Genomic DNA, 20985 nt, shown 5'->3' with positions numbered 1-20985 from the left:
TAAGACCTGACTTCATAAGCATCTCGTGCCAACCCCATGAGCTAAACAATCCTAACTCTATTACTAATAGGGTCAAAGAAGAAAGCAGTTCTGACCTTTTGTTACCTGGTTTTCTTTTCTTCAAACTGACCTCAATTTGTTGATATTGCCCAGCTTTCACCAATCTGGTTGTTTTTTTTTGTTTTTGTTTTTGTTTTTTCTGGTACACGGGCCTCTTACTGTTGTGGCCTCTCCCGTTGTGGAGCACAGGCTCCGGATGCGCAGGCTCAGCGGCCATGGCTCACGGGCCCAGCCGCTCCGCGGCATGTGGGATCTTCCCGGACCAGGGCACGAACCCACGTCCCCTGCAACGGCAGGCGGACCCTCAACTACTGCGCCACCAGGGAAGCCCTACCAATCTGTTTAATCTGTCTCTCCTGCATACTTGTATTTTAATAAGCTAGCGCTCTTGTGTCAAATAAGAAATCAAGCTCTGCAGACACTTTGGATGGCTGTTCAAGTATCATCAGGGATCAATTCCTCTCGTGCTCTCCCCTTCCTGGTGATCATGAAACTCACAAGTAAAGAAATACCGATCACAGATTTCAAAACTAAGTGATTAACAAAGAGATCTCCTTTTTGGTGATAATGCTATGACTTTCTCTTGATATTTGGTATTTTTGACTTTGGAATATAAATTAGTCTTGGTTTCTGCTGCTATTAGGTGTTGTACATACGTGATGATTTCTCTTCTTTGTCTTAAAATATAATATTTAATTATAGCTTCACCGAAGACTTAAAATTCCAATTTCCCTCAGGGGAAAAAAAAAATACCTATAACTGGAGCTTATGAAAAATTGTTAGTTGCAGCTAATCCTGAATAATAACTTGGATTTTTGAAATCTGTGTGATGTTTAACACATTAAGCTTTTCATCAGGAAGGTGATGCTTACAGAAAATGCCTGTGGAATAATCAGGCAGCAATCTCACTGCTACAATGTTAAGACAAATACAGCTGAGAACATCAACTACGGAATTTGCTGGATTGTGAAATTTGCTCTTTGAAAAGGAAATATCACATAATAGTCAGGAAACAAGTGGCAATTCCTGGTGACTTTGTATTCCCTTGAGCCTGGGATTATGAATTCCCCCTCCTCACCTAAATTCCAATCCTCCACTTAGAATTGTAAGAAACTTGATTGAATTCTATTAAAAAACCTAAACAACTTTTATTTCTTGTATCATTTACCCAGAATGAACACTACTTAGTTCCTTCTATAAGCACATGTGTGTACACACACACACACTCCTAAAAGTACAGTGTCCCATTGGCCTAAAAAGAAAATCAATACACACTTAGCAAATATTTGAGCTGCGTTTATATAAGCAATTCCTTTACAAAAAACAAATTTCAACCATCGCCATTTCAAGGACCCTAAAGGAGAGAAAATAACGGCACTTTTAAACTGCTTTTCTAAATGAAGGACTTTTTTCTAGATTAAAAACGCCCAAGCCAATACTCTTTTTTGTATCAAACTTTTGCCGTGTTTCTCATACCTAACTCCAACCCACCTCATTCTTCAATGCTGTTTATTAAACATATACTATTGTCTGTAATAATAAAGACTCTGTCCAAATAGCTCCTCTTTGTGGGAATACGAGGAAGAACTGAAGGTGTTTTGTTTTATTTTTAAGGTCGTTCAGCCACATAGCTAGCACCTGAGAGCGTTTAACTCGCACCTGCATAAGAAGAGCACAGGGCAGGTAACACAAAACTTGAAAGAAAAATAGTATTTGGTTTACACATATTTTTAAGGTATGGAGACTACCTGATCAATTGGAATCTCAACTTGAGTATCTTCATCTTCTTGGACTTCTGCAGCCCCCCGCGTTTCTGATCTTTCCTCTCCAGCTTTGAAAACGCCTTCATCTATTATTTGAGACAAATACACAGTGAGAATCAAAATCCAATTGTGACATCGTGTGGCTGAATGTTGAAATTACAGTCAAATACCTAATGAAGATTATTTTTCGTAGGTATTCTAATTCCCCTTGTATTGACAAGATTTTTGTAGCCCCCAATTCTTCTATATTTTCATTGGGAAAAGGTTCAGTGACCAAGACAAGGCTGACCCAGAAGAGCAGGGCTATTTCCCAGCCTCTCCTCACCCACTGGCTACTGATTTAATAACACAGCACTTGGAAAACTGGACAGCTACATGTAAAAGAATGAAATTAGAACACTCCCTAGCACCATACACAAAAGTAAACTCAAAATGGATTAAAGACCTAAATGTAAGGCCAGACACCATCAAACTCTTAGAGGAAAACAAAGGCAGAACACTCTATGACATATATCACAGCAAAATCCTTTTTGACCGACCTCCTACAGAAATGGAAATAAAAATAAACAAATGGGACCTAATGAAACTTAAAAGCTTTTGCACAGCAAAGGAAACCATAAACAAGATGAAAAGAGAACCCTCAGAATGGGAGAAAATATTTGCAAATGAAGCAACTGACAAAGGATTAATCTCCAAAACATACAAGCAACTCATGCAGCTCAATATCAAGAAAAAAAACAACCCAACCCAAAAATGGGCAGAAGACCTAAATAGACATTTCTCCAAAGAAGATATACAGATTGCCAACAAACACATAAAAGAATGCTCAACATCATTAATCATTACAGAAATGCAAATCAAAACTACAATGAGATATCATCTCACACCAGTCAGAATGGCCATCATCAAAAAATCTACAAACAATAAATGCTGGAGAGGGTGTGGAGAAAAAGGAACCCTCTTGCACTGTTGGTGGGAATGTAAATTGATACAGCCACTATGGAGAACAGTATGGAGGTTCCTTAAAAAACTAAAAATAGAACTACCATACAACCCAGCAATCCCACTACTGGGCATATACGCTGAGAAAACCATAATTCAAAAAGAGTCATGTACCACAATGTTCACTGCAGCTCTATTTACAATAGCCAGGACATGGCAGCAACCTAAGTGTCCATCGACAGATGAATGGATAAAGAAGATATGGCACATATATACAATGGAATATTACTCAGCCATAAAAAGGAACAAAACTGAGTTATTTGTAGTGAGGTGGATGGACCTAGAGACTGTCAAACAGAGTGAAGTAAGCCAGAAAGAGAAAAACAAATACCGTATGCTAACACATATATATGGAATCTAAAAGAAAAAAAAAGAAAGAAAATGGTCAGAAGAACCTAGGGACAAGATGGGAATAAAGATGCAGACCTACTAGAGAATGGACTTGAGGATATGGGGAGGGGGAAGGGTAAGCTGGGACAAAGTGAGAGAGTGGCATGGACATATATACACCACCAAATGTAAAATAGATAGCTAGTGGGAAGCAGTCGCATAGCATAGAGAGATCAGCTTGGTGCTTTGTGACCACCTAGAGGGGTGGGATAGGGAGAGTGGGAGGGAGGGAGATGCAAGAGGGAAGAGATATGGGGACATATGTATATGTATAACTGATTCACTTTGTTATAAAGCAGAAACTGACACACCATTGTAAAGCAATTATACTCTAATAAAGATGTTAAAAAGTAAAAAAAATTAAAAATAAATAAATAAAAGAGAGTTGGATTGAAAAAAAGCCAGTGTTGGGAAAAAATAAAAAATAACACAGCCTTGACACCCCGTCCCCCTCCGGCCGAGAACCTGCCTTCGCTTCCTGCCCTCAGGTGTGTGAGAGGACCCTGTTTCTTTCCAATAAATACCAACACATCAAAAAAAAAAAAAAAAAAATAACACAGCCTTGTACAAGTACTTAGATGGGAAGGATTTCCTACCTATTATCTCTGCTCTCTCCTCCTAGCCCTGAAACAGTGATGATGCTTGGTGCTTGAAAATACTCCTTTTAGAAGTTTGCCTTTCCCAAAAGAATGTTATACGCTGAAATAATTATTCTCTCTATTCAGAGTAACATAAAAAAATATTTTTTACTGTAACAGGATCATAGAGCTGACTCCACATCTCACACAAATCAATCTTTTACTCTGAAGGTGTCCACAGTATTTTCACAACCTATGTCTTAAAACCCTTAACTATAAAAGTAACCCAAATTTCTAAGACTTTAGGTTAAGCTCCTTCGACTTGTTCTCCCACAGGAAGCAATAAGAGCTGTTTTCCATATTTGAAGTAGTTTTAATGTCTTCCCTCCCTCTTCTCTTCTCCAGGCCAAGTAATCAAAGAATCACAGGACCATTTGTCATTCTGTCCATCTGTTTGCCTCAAGACAGGTCTAATGCTTCAGTCATTCGCATGGATGTTTTCTCTGCCCAATCATTTAAAATCCCTGGGGATGGAGATTTCACCTCCTTCTCTGATCATCTATTCCAGTATTTGATTACCCTTACAGTCTAGAAAATGTTTTTATCTTTTGTCTTAAAACCCCTTCTATTTCTCAAATGGAAGCTTGTTTCCCAGAGCACAAATAGTTAACACATTTCCCATGATAATACTTCATATTGTTAAAGTTATGAAGTCATTCTTAATTAAGCATAAAATATGTCTTTACCTTCGCTGAGGATCAATTATATGTAAGGCACAATATGAGCCGATGTGACCTCCTAGGATATAAATGAGATGTAGATTTTTTCCAGTTGCTTACAGACCAATGAGTAGACAGAAATACATACACACCACTAATAAGGTACCCTGAGGTAAGAGGCATAAGGGCTATGGCAGAGCCCTAGTGGAAGCTTAGAAGGTACAGCCAAGCGAAAAAGGAAGGAAGGAAGAGAGAGAGGAAATATAACCAAACTCAAGCCCTTTTTGTTTCTCCTAGAGAAACAATTTTCCCTTTTAATTACTTTTTAATTACTTCTCTACTATCCTTTTCAAAAACCAGGAACGACAGAGCTATCCCCAAAGCTGATTAGACATGTTAGATTAATTTACATGGATTAATTCCATTTTTTATTGAAGTATAATTTACAATGTTGTGTTCGTTTCAAGCGTACAGCAAAGTGATTCAGTTATACATATATACTATTTTTCATATTCTTTTCTATTATAGGCTATTACAAGATATTGAATATAGTTCCCTGTGCTATACAGTAGGTCCTTATTGTTTAACTATTTTATATATAGTAGTGTGTATATGTTAATCCCAAACTCCTAATTTATCTCCCCGCCCCCTCCTGCCACTACCCCCTTTGGTAACCATAAGCTTGTTTTCTATGTCTGTGAGTCTTTCTGTTTCGTAAATAAGTTCATTTGTGTCATACTTTAGATTCCACATATAAATGATATCATATGATATTTGTCTTTCTCTAACTTACTTCACTTAATATGATAATCTCTAGGTCCATCCATGTTGCTGCAACTGGCATTATTCGTTTTTATGGCTAACATTCCATTGTGTATATATACCACATCTTCTTTATCCATTCATCTGTCATTTTGAGGATTACCTGCAGCAATAATTTAATCCCAGACTGGTTTTTACTCTCAGCCAACAACCTTGTCACCTAATAATCCTTTCCTTCCACCAGCTCATGTGTGCATAAGCAATCCAAGGTAATTTTTCATTCACTAGAGTTTTCTCAGTTAAATCATCCTGTGTATACATTAATTGAAAAAAAATATATATATATACAGGAATCACTACACAATCATCATCAAAATGATGATTTCTGCATAGGCAGCTATTTTGGGTTATCTCTGCAACCCATCTCCCCAAGGACACAGCTCACCTAGCAGGTCTAATGATTCTGTCCTAACTCCATAGCATCTTATAACTCAGAGCATGGATGCAAATGAAACTGCAGTTCAGCAATATCAGAAAAAAGAATATAGAAAACAAAACAGAATATGTGATGATGTTCTCATGTATTTGGCCTGGAGTAAATGCATAGTTATGGTCACAAGCTCAACAAAGCAATCCTTGAGCTAAGAAAAGTACAGGGAAAGACACTTCAAAGGGCAAGGAAAATAGCTTACAATTATTCTGTCCTAAAAGAAGTGAAAGGGAGTAATCCAAGTCTATAAAATTGGAGTCAACAAGGATAGGGCAAGGTGATGTTTGTCTCTCCATCAAATTCTGGAACACAGAACTCAAGGAAATAATAAACATTACATTGATGGTAGAAAACATTAATTAAATGATAGAAAAATAAATTCCACTTTATTCACGTGTGGAGTCCATAATTCTGAGAATGTATAGAGGCAGAATAAACTAATTTCAAATAGAGTTGCACATTTTATCAAATGTTATCTCCAAAATGGTTTAAAAAGGAAAGTTAAGGTGTGTCTGACATTCATTTCTACCTTCTGAAATACCTTAGAAGACAACAATCATACTCATCCACAAAGTGTCCCTGGAGTCAACCTTTAGAGGTAGATGCTGGTCTCAGTAGACTATGACCTATGTCCATGACTTTTTTGGACAACATTTTTTCATCCAAGTATGGCACCTGCTTTCAAGGGAACCACAAAGAGAAACCTACAGATACCAAAGAAATATATTGTTAATGCTCACATTCAATGAAACGTTTAACTGTATCCAAGCAGAGCTCTGAATGGCTTGCAGATGTGTTTTAGGATAAACATTTCACAAGAAAAGAAGAAAGAGATCAATAATAACAAATAAAATGGAAAGGGCACTGAGATGGAAAATGGCAACCATAATGATATAAACAGCAAGGAGACAAATCAACAAAGCTCAACATTGAGTATGGTGACAAAAAGAGAAAATACAAAGATAGAAGTGTTTGGTAGAGGCATGGTGTAGGATTTGTTCACCACTAAATGGAGACGTGTAAGCCACCTCCTTCAGCAGCACTGAGCAAGAAAGTAAGGTTGGAAAGGAATTCACAGAAATAAACAGTGATGGAAAAAAGAAAAGCAAGAAAGTTACTTTGTGATAAGAAAAAGGACTTGAATTTTTATTAAAAATGTTATATAAAATTTAAAATAGGGGAATATGAATTTCCAGGGGAAATATTTTTAAATAGCATTTTCTGATTATAGATTATTTAATACACATGCATGCATTTTAGAAAATTTGGAAGATGAAGAAAATAAACGTCCTAATCTCCTGATCCAGAGTTTCTCTCTCGCTCTCTCACACACTCATAAAACTGAGATACTGATGTATATATAATTTCAAGAGATTTTTAAACTTTGAAATCATATCATGAGCATTTCCCACATCATTAAATGTTATCTGAACACATAATAAATTGGTGGTACCATGCTGTAATTAATGGACAATGAACCTGGATTCTTGCATCTTCCCCTACTTAGAAAAGCACTAAAACCATTAACTAAGATGTCTGTTCCTCGCAACTAGCAATAACCTTCTGTCAAGATGAGCGCTTGAATTGGGTGATTGGGATTGACATGTATACACTGATGTGTATAAAATTGATGACTAAAAAGAGCCTACTGTATAAAAAAGTAAATTAAATTAAATCAAAAAAAAAAAGCTGAGCGCTTGATTGCATATATCCCTTTGTCAAAATCATATATATGTACTGGCCTCCCCCCTTTACCTCTTCAAACAGTTCTCAGAGCTCTCAGAGACTGTCTTCCAGGTTATAATCCACAGATTGGCTCAAATAAAATTCTCCATTTCTTGCTTAGATTGACTATTGACTTATTATTTCCACTGAAAATACTATCTTTTTTCCTATATGAACATACTACGATAAACTTTAATTTCTAAATTAGGCACAGTAAGAGAATATCCAAATTGCCAGCATCACTACTCTTGCACTTTGGGGCCATTATTAAGTAAAATAAGGGTTACTTCGAACACAAGCACTGCGATACCTCTACAGTCAATCTAATAACCAAGAGAGTCTTTAGACTAAAGTATCTAAAGAGCAGGCCACACCAGACAAAGGGATGATTCACCTCCCAGGTGGGAAGAGGTGGGAGAGCACAAGATTTCACGGCGCTTCTCAGAACAGCCTGAAATTAAAAACATGTCAACATAATAAAGGCCATGTATGACAAACCCACAGCCAACATCGTTCCCAATGGTGAAAAACTGAAACCACTTCCTCTAACATCAGGAACAAGAAAAGGGTGCCCACTCTCACCACTATTATTCAATATAGTTTTGGAAGTTTTAGCCACGGTAATCAGAGAAGAAAAAGAAATTAAAGGAATCCAAATCCGAAGTGAAGAAGTAAAGCTGTCACTGTTTGCAGATGACATGATACTTTACATAGAGAATCCTAAAGATGGTACCAGAAAACTACTAGAACTAATCAATAAATTTGGTAAAGTAGCAGGATACAAAATTAATGCACAGAAATCTCTTGCATTCCTACATGCTAATGATGAAAAATCTGAAAGAGAAATTAAGGAAACACTCTCATTTACCATTGCAACAAAAAGAATAAAATACCTAGGAATAAACCTATCTAAGGAGACAAAAGACCTGTATGCAGAAAACTATAAGACACTGATGAAAGAAATTAAAGATGATACAAACAGATGGAGAGATATACCATGTTCTTGGACTGGAAGAATCACCAATGTGAAAGTAATTATACTACCCAAAGCAATCTATAGATTCAGTGCAATCCCTATCAAACTACCAATGGCATTTTTCACAGAACTAGAACAAAAAATTTCACAATTTGTATGGAAACACAAAAGACCCCGAATAGCCTAAGCAATCTTGACAAAGAAATACAGAACTGGAGGATCCAAGCTCCCTGACTTCAAACTATACTACAAAGCTACAGTAATCAAGACAGTATGGTACTGGCACAAAAACAGAAATATAGATCAATGGAACAGGATAGAAAGCCCAGAGATAAACACACACACATATGGTCACCTTATTTTTGATAAAGGAGGCAAGAATATACCATGGAGAAAAGACAGCCTCTTCAATAAGTGGTGCTGGGAAAACTGGACAGCTACATGTAAAAGAATGAAAATAGAACACTCCCTAACACCATACACAAAAATAAACTCAGAATGGACTAAAGACCTAAATGTAAACGCAGACACTATAAAACTCTTAGAGGAAAAGAGAGGCAGAACACTCTATGACATAAATCACAGCAAGATCCTTTTTGACCCACCTCCTAGAGAAATGGAAATAAACACAAAAATAAACAAATGGGACCTAATGAAACTTAAAAGCTTTTGCACAGCAAAGGAAACCATAAACAAGACGAAAAGACAACTCTCAGAATGGGAGAAAATATTTGCAAACAAAGCAACTGACAAAGGAATAATCTCCAAAACATACAGCAACTCATGCAGCTCAATATGAAAAAAACAAACAACCCAATCCAAAAATGGGCAGAAGACCTAAATAGACATTTCTCCAAAGAAGATATACAAATTGCCAATAAACACATGAAAGGATGCTCAACATCACTAATCATTAGAGAAATGCAAATCAAAACTACAGTGAGGTATCACCTCACACCAGTCAGAATGGCCATCATCAAAAAGTCTATAAACAATAAATGCTGGAGAGGGTGTGGAGAAAAGGGAACCCTCTTGCACCCTCTAACACACCATTGTGTAGCAATTATACTCCAATAAAGATGTAAAGCACAAAACAAAACTAAAAATGTATAAATTGAAGAAGTAAAATAAAATAAAACTTATTAACTGTTGTTTCTGGAATTTTCCATTTACTATTTTTAAACCACAGTTGACTGCAGAAAGCAAAACCACAGGTAAGGGGGAGCTACTGTACTTCATCCAGGGCCAAGATCAGTGAGCCAGTGTGAATGTTCAAAAATATGATGAACATTCATGATGAGTGTTCAAAGTTATGTGAACGCTCAAGGTGAAAGTTCAAAAGCAGGCCTGAAAACCAGAAAATTAAAATTAACACCAAAGAATTGCCAGCAAGGCCAAAATACAATGGTAAAGAATTTGAACGATACAATATGTTCCCCTTCTGTCAGTGCCACGGTAAAAAGCAACTAAAAAGGGGAGGGGGCAGATAAATTGGTAGATTGGGATTGACATATACACACTACTAAATATAAAACAGGTAACTAATAAGGACCTACTGTATAGCACAGGGAACTCTTCAATACTCTGTAATGCCCTATATGGGAAAAGAATCTAAAAAAGAGTGGGTATATGTATATGTATAACTGATTCACTTTGCTGTACACCTGAAACTAACACAACTAAATCAACTATACTCCACTAAAAATTAATTTAAAAAAAGAAAATCACACACAAAAAAGCAACTAAAGACACACTCCATGGAAGAAGGTGCAACATTAAAAACTTAAAACACCTTCTTGCAAGGATAGATTACACAAGAAATTTAAGTTTTTACAAAAATATTCAGTTTTTCATCGAGGGCAATATTATGCAAGCACTTCAAAACCTTACATTTTCCCTTTATTACGACGGCTCGTTTAAACTGGCACAGTAAATTTAGATCATAACAGCAATCGTTATGCGCAATGGTTGTATAGTTATTGCTATAAATAGCTCAGACCTCCTAACCACAACTCACTAAGGGTAGTTGCCAGCTAGGGTAGGGGGTTTAGCCTCTAATGGGACACATGATTAGTTTTAGCATCCCTCAGGATTTTCATAAAAACAGAAGTTTAGTCTTACTCGATCCCAATGTCAACAGGTAAGTGTCCCTTTTTGCCATATACCATCCATCTGTGAAATTTTGGTGTGCCAATAATCGTCTGGCACACATTCAAGATTTCTTCTAATCCCCTTATAATAAGCTTTAACATAATTTTCAACTGCTCATGAAATTATTTCTTGTTTGAGTCTTAGCAATTTTGCTTCCTCTAAATTTAATTGTACATTGTAAATGTAATAATAGAATGCCTGTACATCATATAAAAATAAACTTTTCTTCTATAGGTAGGAAAAAGTAGGTTTTTGGAAAAAAGTGATAATGCAATGATTTCTCATCTCAAAATGCCCCACCCTAGCTGAGCACCTCATGGTAAGCTGTCTAAAATCACTGCCTCCATCCCTTACCCACATACTTAGCCCCACACCTAGTCCAACCTCTGTAGCAGCATCTCATAAAGACTGCTCTTGTCAAAATCAGTGACCATAATGGTCACCTTTAGGTTCTCATCTTACTTGATCTCTTAGCAGCTTTTAATACAAGCGATCTTTCTCTCTCTCTTTCTGTCTACCTATCTATTTGTCTGTCTGTCTATTTCTCCATTTCACTCTGGTTTCAGCAGAATCAACAGATGCTTCTCTTCAGTCTTCTTGGTCAACCTATCCTTCTCTGTTCAACTTCTAAGTGTTGCAGTACCCCCAGAGCTATATCGTGAGTCTACTTCTCTATTTACACACGCTTCTTAGATAATCTCATCCTGATGATGGCTTGAATACCATTAATATGGCAACAACTCTCTAATCTATTCAATATACCAGCCTCTTCATAGGTCCCCAAGCTCATATATCCTATTGCCTAACTTGACAACTTGCCTTGGATGTCTAATGGGCATCTCAAACTTAACATGGTCATAAGAGAACTCCAGGTCCCCACTGTAAACTGTTCATCCTCTATATTCCTCATCCCATGACATGGCACCTCCACCCAACCCCCAAATCTGGAAATTATCCTTATTTCCATCTTGTTCTCACTCCCTATTTCCATTCCATTCTTGGCCTGTCAATTCAATCTCCTTTTAAATATATCCCAAATATGTGAATATTATTTCCAGCTCCACTATTAGCTTGGTTTAATCACCACTATCTGTTGGATGGGCTATTACAACAGCTTACAAATTAGTGCTCCTCTTCTTCTACTCTTGCTTTCCTCTGAATCATTCACCACACAAAAGCCAATTAATATTAATAGGTTATAAAAATTACCTGGAAACTCTGACACTTTCCAACATACATAGAATCCAAGTTCCTTACCATGGCTTACAGAAATGTGTTCTGGTCCTGAACTCCCTCTTAGACCACATTTCATACCAATTTCCCTTTGCCATTAAACTCCAGGTACATTTTGTTTCTCCAGCAGAAAACTCATTGCTACCTTATGGCTTTGTCCTTTTTACACCTTCTACCTGGAATGTTCTTTCCTCCCTTTTCCCAAGGTAAGCTGCTCTTTCTCATTCAGATCTCAGGAAACCCTCCTCCAGTTCAAGTAGTCACCCAGTCATTCACATTGCTCTGTTTTAATTCTCTCTCACTAGCACTTATTACTACCTGATATTTTTCTTGTTTATTTTGGTGTTTTAGTGTTTGTCAGTCTCCACCAAAGTGCAGGCTCCAAGAGAGCAGGTACCACACCCATATTGTTCACTGCTCTGTAGCTAGCATGTAATAGAGCTCAGCACACAGGTGTTCAAAAGGTGTTTGTTGAAAGGATAAACAGCAGGCACTCAAAAATATTTGCTGCATTGAGATAGAATGTAAGGAGAGTACAATTTAAAAGCCACTAGCCCAGTCCACTAATTCTCTGTGTTGCCCCAATCTGGCCACACTTGGCAGTACAGCTTTTTTTTTTTTTTTCCTGTACGTGGGCCTCTCACTGCCGCGGCCCCTCCCGCTGCGGAGCACAGGCTCCGGATGCGCAGGCTCAGCGGCCATGGCTCACGGGCCCAGCCGCTCCGCGGCATGAGGGATCTTCCCAGACCGGGGCACGAACCCATGTCCCCCGCATCAGCAGGCGGACTCCCAACCACTACGCCACCAGGGAAGCCCGGCAGTGCAGCATTTTGAGGAGGAGGATAAAAAGGGGTGAAGAGAAAGAAGACTGGAGTACACCTACACAGGGATCAATAAATTAGGCTATGTGTGGTAAGTGAGATAATACCCGCGCCCCCCCCACGTCTCCATCCTAATCCTCAGAAACTGAATATATTACATCGCATGGCAGAGGTGAATTAAGGTAGCAGATGGAATTGCTAATCAGCTGACCTTCAGATGGGGAGATTATCCTGGATTATGCAGGTGGACCCAATGCAGCCACAAAGGTCCCTGTAAGTGAAAGAGAGGGGCAGGGGTACCAGTGTCAGGGTGATGTGATGTGAGAAGGAGTTGACTGACCATTGCTGGCTTTGAAGATGGAAGGGGGCCATAAACGAGGGAATTGCAGACAACCTCTAAAAACTGGAAAAAGGCAAGAATAGAAACTTTCCTCTTAGAGATTCTAGAAGGAATAAAGCCTCGCCAACAGTGTGATTACAGCCCAGTGAGGACCCTTTTGGAATTCTGACCTCCAGAACCCTAAGATAATAAGCGTGTGCTGTTTTAAGGCACCATGTTCGTGGTAATTTGTTACAGCAGCAATAGGCAACTAATACACCATGTGTCCAAAAACTATGGTCTAGAAAGAATACTGGGGCAGTAGCCCCTGCAAATCCCCTTTCTGACTCCTTCAGGTACTTGCTGGGTGAGGGCAGGCAGCTGAGACACCCCCTGTTCCTCCTGCTGTGAAGGCAGTGGTCCAAAAACCTCCTGCAAGTCCTCTGCCTTCTGTTTTCCGTCTCTAAATGTTATTACTTCTCTCTCTCTCTCCCTCCCCTACAATGTACAAAAAACACCACTCCAGATACCCACGTCTGCCAGAAAGAAGAAAAGGGATTCGATTTTTTTAAGTCCTCCCCTACCCTAAAACCTTCGTAATAAAAGCCATTTGCTAACAAACTAAAGAGCGAGGATAAATTTGATACACAATACTGCTCTCATTCAATTACTACGCTGAGGATCAAATTCAATGCTTGGATGCACACTGCACTGCAATTCAGCTCTAATCTTTCTTCTTTGAATCATGAATAGACATGTTAGTGTATATTACACAGCAAAGCAATAACAAACACTCTAGTGAAAATAAAAATGCTCCTCAATTATTTTTCACTTATCCCTTATGAATTTTATTGCCTAAAAAATGAAAGCAGAGCTGCTGAGGTAGGGCAGTCATGTCATTAGTGTGTAGCTCGTAATCAATAAGAATCTGTTTCCCTTACAGAAATGGCAAACTAGTGCTTGTGCATTTTTAGCCTTTCTGCAACTAGAACGGCTAAAATGAAAGCATTTCCTAGTTTCAGTACATCAGTGTGTTCGTTTAGTAACATTAAAATATTTTAAATATGTTAAAATTTTAATGTTAAGTAAGAAAAGTTACCAAGTAATTAATGAATGATACATTCAGGTAATTGCTAATAATCAGTATTTAAGCCCAACGATCTTGTTTAAAGGATACTTTCTCACCAGAATTATTAAAAGTTCTTTTAAAATAATACTATGAACCATATTTGAATGTGTTCAGTGTTTGAAACTGATTGGAACTTATCAGGATAAATAAAAAGAAAAATAACAGAGCTAACGCCCAGTTTTAAATACTTTATGGAATATCTATTAAGTGGAAGCTCTTTTTGTAAGCAGGAAAGTCTAGCATGACTATAAACATTTTACTATGATTTACTACTGAGACTTTCTCATAAAAATGTTAAATTAAAAATAAAATATTAATTTTAAAAAGCAGCTCATTAAATCCAGTAGATTACTGAGAAAAAAATGTGAGCAACAAGGAGCTCATGGCTTTCAGTATATAAGATAATATTCTAAGAAGAAAAAAGGATATAGATCTGTTTAAAAGGAAGATTATGCTGTCTTTGTGTCACATCAGTTACCAGAGGCGTAATTCGAAGTAAAATTGGTAAGAAAGTGACATACAAATTATTTTCATTAGCTAATGCTAAAGTGAACTATATTCATATGTGAAATATATTGAATTTCCAATAAAACCCTTCTTAGATACAGATTGTTGTCATCACAACATCTTAATGAAATTAAGAAAGCACTTCCAGAAAGGTAACTCTATGTGAAGTTTAGCAAGTAGGGAGGTGGAGAGGAAGAGGGATTCCCATGTGATAACACTTCCTGATGAAAGGATGCTGGCCAGCCCTCCTCTGATCCTTATAACAACTTGCACGATATCTTCCTCACACCACTCACCTGAACTAAAGAATATTACCATTAGGCAGAACGAAAAACTAATCAAATAACAGCTAATATTCTGAGTGTATCTAACTTAGTACAGCCATATTGCCCGAATGTTTTTTAATCACTAATTGTCTCCATATGTTTCACTCTGACCCATAAACTCAAATGGAAACTCTTTACAGGAACAAGAAATATCACAAGTGATATTTTTCTTTGGCAATTTAGAATATTACATGAAAATAACTTTATCCATCCACTTAGATAGGCTGAGTTTACTTAACTGCAGTTTGAAGTGTATCTGGCTTCTTCCTATTTCCTGACTCCCACTCCAGGTATTAAATATCATCTGTTATGCAACTGATGTTTAAATTTGACTATTAACTCTTTGCATAGACTTCATCTTAACCACCATGGTTAGTTCACCTTGACTTTAAATGGGCATAACAAAATTTTCTAAGTGTAGACAGAAAGTAAAAGTAGGATTATTATCATTGATTTCCCCAGATCAAAGGTAATTTTGTTCTTATCCCTTCATTTCTAGTTTATTCTTTTCAGATACAGATGTTTTAGATTTTCATCAAAATCAGAAATATTCAAAGTACAAAGACTAAAACACATATATATAATAATTAGCATTCATGACAAAATTATTTTATAATCTATATAAATTTTGATATACTTTATAAAGTCCGTAACAGATACATGGATCTGAGAAAAATAAAATACTTCTGAGTTGGTTTACCTAAGCCAACAAGTATATATAGTTTTATGGTTTTTTTCATTTCTAATTTTGTAACCTTATAAAAATTACACTGCAAATTAGTTTTAGTTTATCAGAATAATTGAATTGTTCCTCAATGGACCCCAGTGACTTGAAGTTACTTAATAAGTGGCCGAAAAATCATGATTCCTATTCTTAATTCTGGCTGGTCCAACTACCTCCAAATGACCTTGCGTATTTCAGTCTGTAAAAGAGTTAGCCATACTCAAATTACTTCTCTACCCTAGAAAATGTATCAAGGTAACAAATGGCGTACTTGCATATAACAGAACTACACAGTGCTCTTAAATTCCTCAATTTTTGTTCATTCATTCATTCATTTACTGTGCCAATATTTACCAAACCTTCTCACGCCCAGGCATGTGCTGGATACCAGCCACGGAAGAGATGAACAAGGCACTGGTCTCAAGATGCTTACTGTCTACTAGAAACTTAAATGGAAAAATCAGTAGAACAGAATGATAAATGTAACTAGTGCTACACCGGCTGTCAAGAGTTCAGAGAGGTAGGCAAGGGTGACAGGTGGGTGTGGTGGTCAGTCAAAGAAGGCTTCTGAGAGACAGAAGCTACAAATCAAAAGACAAGTAGAATTAGTTATTGAGGAGCAGAGGAAGGGCATTCTAGACAGAAAGATCAGTATATGCAAAGACTCAGAGGCACTGGAATGCATGGTCTGTTCCAGGGACTGAAGTCAGATGAGCATGGCTGCAGCAAGGAGGCAGGGATGATTCAGACAACCTGATTGACAAAACCAAGAATCTGAACTTGAGCCTGAAGATGATGAAGAGCAACTGAAGGATTTGATGCAGGGAGCATCGGGCTGGGGGAGTGCCCTGGAAAGAGGGCTGCCTAGGAGGAAGGGAGTGTGGATTCATGGCAGGGTGGGTGTGGAGGGGAAGATAAGGAAGGAAAGGTATTACTCAAGGGTCTCTAGGACGATATTGCTGATGTGGAGATAACGGGTCAGAGTGAGAAGATTAGCCAGGATTGTAGAAAGGAAAGCCTGTAATATGGGTCAGACTGAAGTGACAGAAGGCTGGTATCCTGGAGAGTTCAAAGAAGTGGAATGGGAAATAAAGTATGGAATGATGGGTCATGAGGTTCTGAAGCACAGAACCCACAGCCCCCATTGGGGTAGTGGGACAGGCACTGTTCTGTGGGGCTGTGGAGACACACTAGACATTGCAGGTCCTGAATGAAGGCATTGGCAGCGGGATGGACAGGAGGGGACACGAGAGACACGTAAAGGTACTGACAGGACTCCGTGACTGCCTGGATGTGTGAGGTGAGAGAGACGGAAGAGTCAAAGCGGGAATCTAAGGTTTATGGCTTGGGTGTCTCAGTGGTTAGGAGAGCTATTTATCAAGACAAGGGACGGAAAAGGAAGGGGGTGGGGGTGGTTAAGAAGGGAGAGTATGAGTTCTGATTTTCATATGCTGCTTTGAGTCCTCTGTTAGGCATCTTGAAAGACATGTCAATTAAGTGGTTGGAAATATAAATCTGTTAACTAGGATGAAGTTCTAGGTTAAGGATACTGATTTGGAAACTGTCAGAGTACAGTTGGTAAATAAAGCCAAGGGTCTGGGAGAGAACTTGGAATGAAAATAGAAGATGGCTGGGGGCAGAATTCTAGAAAAAAAAAATTGAAGGGATGGGAAGAAGAGGAACTCACGAAGATTGAAAAGAAATAAGGAAAGAACAAGAAAAAATAAGAGTGAGATGTTACGGAAGCCATGGGAAAAGCAAAAGTCAAGTGCAAAGGAATAATCAGTATTAAAAAGTGTCCTCCGGCACCCTGATGATCTGGTCAACTAGGTGAGAGTTATTTTAGCAGAGCATAAAATATCAGATTATATTGGGGTGCAGTATAAAAGGGTGGTGCCTATCACAGAACACAGGCAATATGGACCACTCTTTCAAGATGATTGGCTGTGAAGTGGAGAAAAGAGACCATAGTCCTGTAAAACCCAACTCAGAGGCCTGATGCCATGGAGGTAGTAAGGGCTGAACAGGGTTAAATCCCACCTCTTCTGACTCCTGCCTTCCAAAGAATTTGTCACAGATGTCAGCACCATAAAGCTGTTGCTAAATTTATGTCCCTAATGCACAAGCATGTCTAATGAAATCCAAGCAGTCTTGCAAACTCAAACAATCCCCATTCACGCATGGCCAAGTTAAACCAAAATGGATTATCTTCATCTTGATAATATAAATGCAGCTGGAATTGTATTTCATGAAAATATTATCCTTACTACACAGACATTTATTGGAGTTTGAGCCTTAGCCAAAAATCCTAAATGGATTACAACATGGTAGTGTGGCTGCAGGGTGTAAGGGGGTATGGGGAGATAGAGCAAGAAGGAGAGAAGCCTATGGGCAGCACCCATCCCAGGAAACAAGGCACCTTCAACTTGCACACCTGAGTTAAAGCATTCTATTAGCATGGTCATTCACAATCATTTCAGACAAAGAAATGAAAGATGCCTTGGCTTCAGAAGACTACTAAGAATTCATGCAAGGAACCTAAAAACCAAAGGCTAAAAGAGAAACCAGGATTGTAAATTTTCAAAATCTATCTGCAGTTGATCAACTTGAGATGGAAGGCTGAGATACTTCTCTAAAAATTGTTTCTAAATTATACACAGCATATACTTAAGGGATTAAATACCTAGCTCAAATATGAAAATAAAAATGAACTTAACGTGCATTTTTTAAAAGTTGGTTATTAATCCCAATTATTACTAAATTACTCTTTCATCATCTAAGGCTCCAACATTCTTTCAACTTACTAGAATAATATGCTTTAAAATAATACGTTTGGGCTTCCCTGGTGGCGCAGTGGTTGAGAGTCCGCCTGTCGATGCAGGGGACGCAGGTTCGTGCCCGGGTCCGGGAAGATCCCACATGCCGCAGAGCGGCTGGGCCCATGAGCCATGGCCGCTGAGCCTGAGCGTCTGGAGCCTGTGCTCCGCAACGGGAGAGGCCACAACAGTGAGAGGCCCACGTACCGCAAAAAAAAAACCAAAAAAACACACAAAATAATATGTTTAACAATGCCAATCCTACTAGAAGTATAAAACAAGTATCACCACTTTCAAAAGCTAGTCTAATCCTGAGACAGGTGCTAGTGATTCTGTGAACTGTGCTCCTCATTCAGGGTAAAGTGACAGGTAGTGCAAATGTGCAAATCAGTACAAATCAGTCATCCTGAATAAAGGGACTGGATAATTTTTCATCATACCTAATTGGCACAGGTAATAGACCTGAATTATTCTTTAAATCTGAGTGAGGGTGTTTTCAATTTAACTCAGCATTTTACAGATTTGTCTGCTTCTATTTGCTTTAGACAGTCAAAGTGATATCTCTTTAAATGCTTAGAATTTCAGGTGTTTTAATCTGCTCCACAGCAATTTTTGAAGAGGATGCTAAATTGCTATCAGAGCTGATGCCTTGCTAAAGACATAACTTAGCTTTGATTGGTAGTTAATCTTCCATCTTAACATAAAATGGGAATTTAAAATATACTCAATTTAGCATATCTTTGAAGACACATAAAGTACAATTCAAGAAACTGCTATCAATAAATAGTAGATAAAAACAAATTTTTTCATAAGATATTTTGCTCTGCAGTATCTGCTATGTCCCAAATTTTATTTCAAATAGCCTGAAATAGGGCTTCCCTGGTGGCGCAGTGGTTGAGAGTCTGCCTGCCAATGCAGGGGACACGGGTTCGTGCCCTGGTCCGGGAAGATCCCACATGCCGCGGAGCGGCTGGGCCCATGGGCCATGGCCGCTGAGCCTGCGCGTCCAGAGCCTGTGCTCCCTAACGGGAGAGGCCACAACAGTGAGAGGCCCACGTACCGCAAAAAAAAAAAAAAAAAGCCTGAAATAAATCCATTTAAATGAGTCTATTGAGCTCCATGTTAAGATGATTAATCATAAATATGCCCATATATTTATGTCTATGTATCAGCAATTGATAGACAATCAGATATAAAATGACCGTCACTTTATACAGATATAAACTTAGTACCAAATTTGAGAGAATCAAGTAAACATAAAATGTCCAGGCATCAATGGGAAGAGATCTCAACAGCTTCAGATGATAATGGGAAATATGCAAATTAGCTACAAAATAGTACTATTTATCATGAAACTATCAAGGAGTCAAAACAGATCAAAGCAAATCAGTCAGCATTTTGCTCACTTTGATTTAATGTTGTTCCAACACAGGTATTGACGGGATATCCACCAGATTCTGCACTCTTTTCATTTAATGTTATGACTTAGGGATTTAGTTTGGGTCTATAACAAAAATTGATGTTTGCTGTATGTTTGCAAAGATAGAAAACATTCTCCTCTAGCATTTTAACCTATGATTGAAGTTCATCGTCTAAGAATTTCATTACAAAAGGAATAATTCTGGTTCCTTAAGCTAAGGAATGGTATCTTTCAGATATCCTTGCTTCGTTTTTAACTGATAATTGACAAATACCAGTAATCTATCTGTTTTAATCTTGGAGAGGAGGAACAGAAATAAAGCAACCTTTCATTGAATTTTTCATTAAACTGTAATTTTTAAGTATTTTCATTGCATTAAGGGTGGTAAGAATTAACTTTCATTTGAATATTATATTTCCCATACTTGCAGTCAAGATAAAACACAAGTATTGGTAAACCTATTCACCAATATCTATTTTAGAATAAGTGGAGATGCTTACTGTTCAGTAAAGAAACACTTTTTTCTTCAGCATTTACCTAGAGCAAGATGTAAATTAATAATAATGGTAACAATATTCACGATGATGATCATCTAATACTTATTGGATGCTTATTATACGACATACATCATTCTAAGCATATTACATGTATTAACTCATTTAATACCATAACAGCTTTATGAAGTAATTAATAATATTTCCTGCATTTTATATATGAAAAAGGGAGGTCCCCTAAAGGTCGTAAGCAGTGAGTGGTGAAGCAGGATTCAGACCTAGCAATCTGACACTAGAGTCTACATTTTTAATGGTGGGTTTCCTAATCTGCCAGTTTTGACCCATTAGTGGATTGTGACATCAATTTAATGGGTTGCAACTATGTTGTTTTTTTTTAATAAGACAGAAGAAAACAAAATATTGATTGTTATGCCAGGGTCAGCTTCATGGGCATGTGACCTATACAGTCTCATAGGGCCCCATTCTATGAAAAGCCCCCAGTTTGGCTTAATCTGCTGCCACCATCTTGAAGTTCTTAATAATTTTATCTTTGAACTTGTGTTTCGTAAGTGAAGTCCAA

The 20985-nt window shown here is 37.8% G+C and overlaps 1 protein-coding gene across 1 annotated transcript in view; it reads right to left on the bottom strand.

Moving 5' to 3' along the window:
* DCDC2 (doublecortin domain containing 2) overlaps window positions 1-20985 on the bottom strand; it is a 152783-nt gene that overhangs the window by 17002 nt on the left and 114796 nt on the right. The window contains exon 8 of the mRNA XM_065886003.1: window positions 1809-1909. Within this exon, the coding sequence (XP_065742075.1) occupies window positions 1809-1909 (101 nt within the window). The remainder of the gene's footprint in view (window positions 1-1808; window positions 1910-20985) is intronic.

The sequence above is a fragment of the Phocoena phocoena genome, chromosome 10 (assembly GCF_963924675.1).
Source record: "Phocoena phocoena chromosome 10, mPhoPho1.1, whole genome shotgun sequence".
Taxonomy (NCBI): Eukaryota; Metazoa; Chordata; class Mammalia; order Artiodactyla; family Phocoenidae; genus Phocoena; species Phocoena phocoena.
This window is presented reverse-complemented; position numbering and strand designations above follow the sequence as displayed.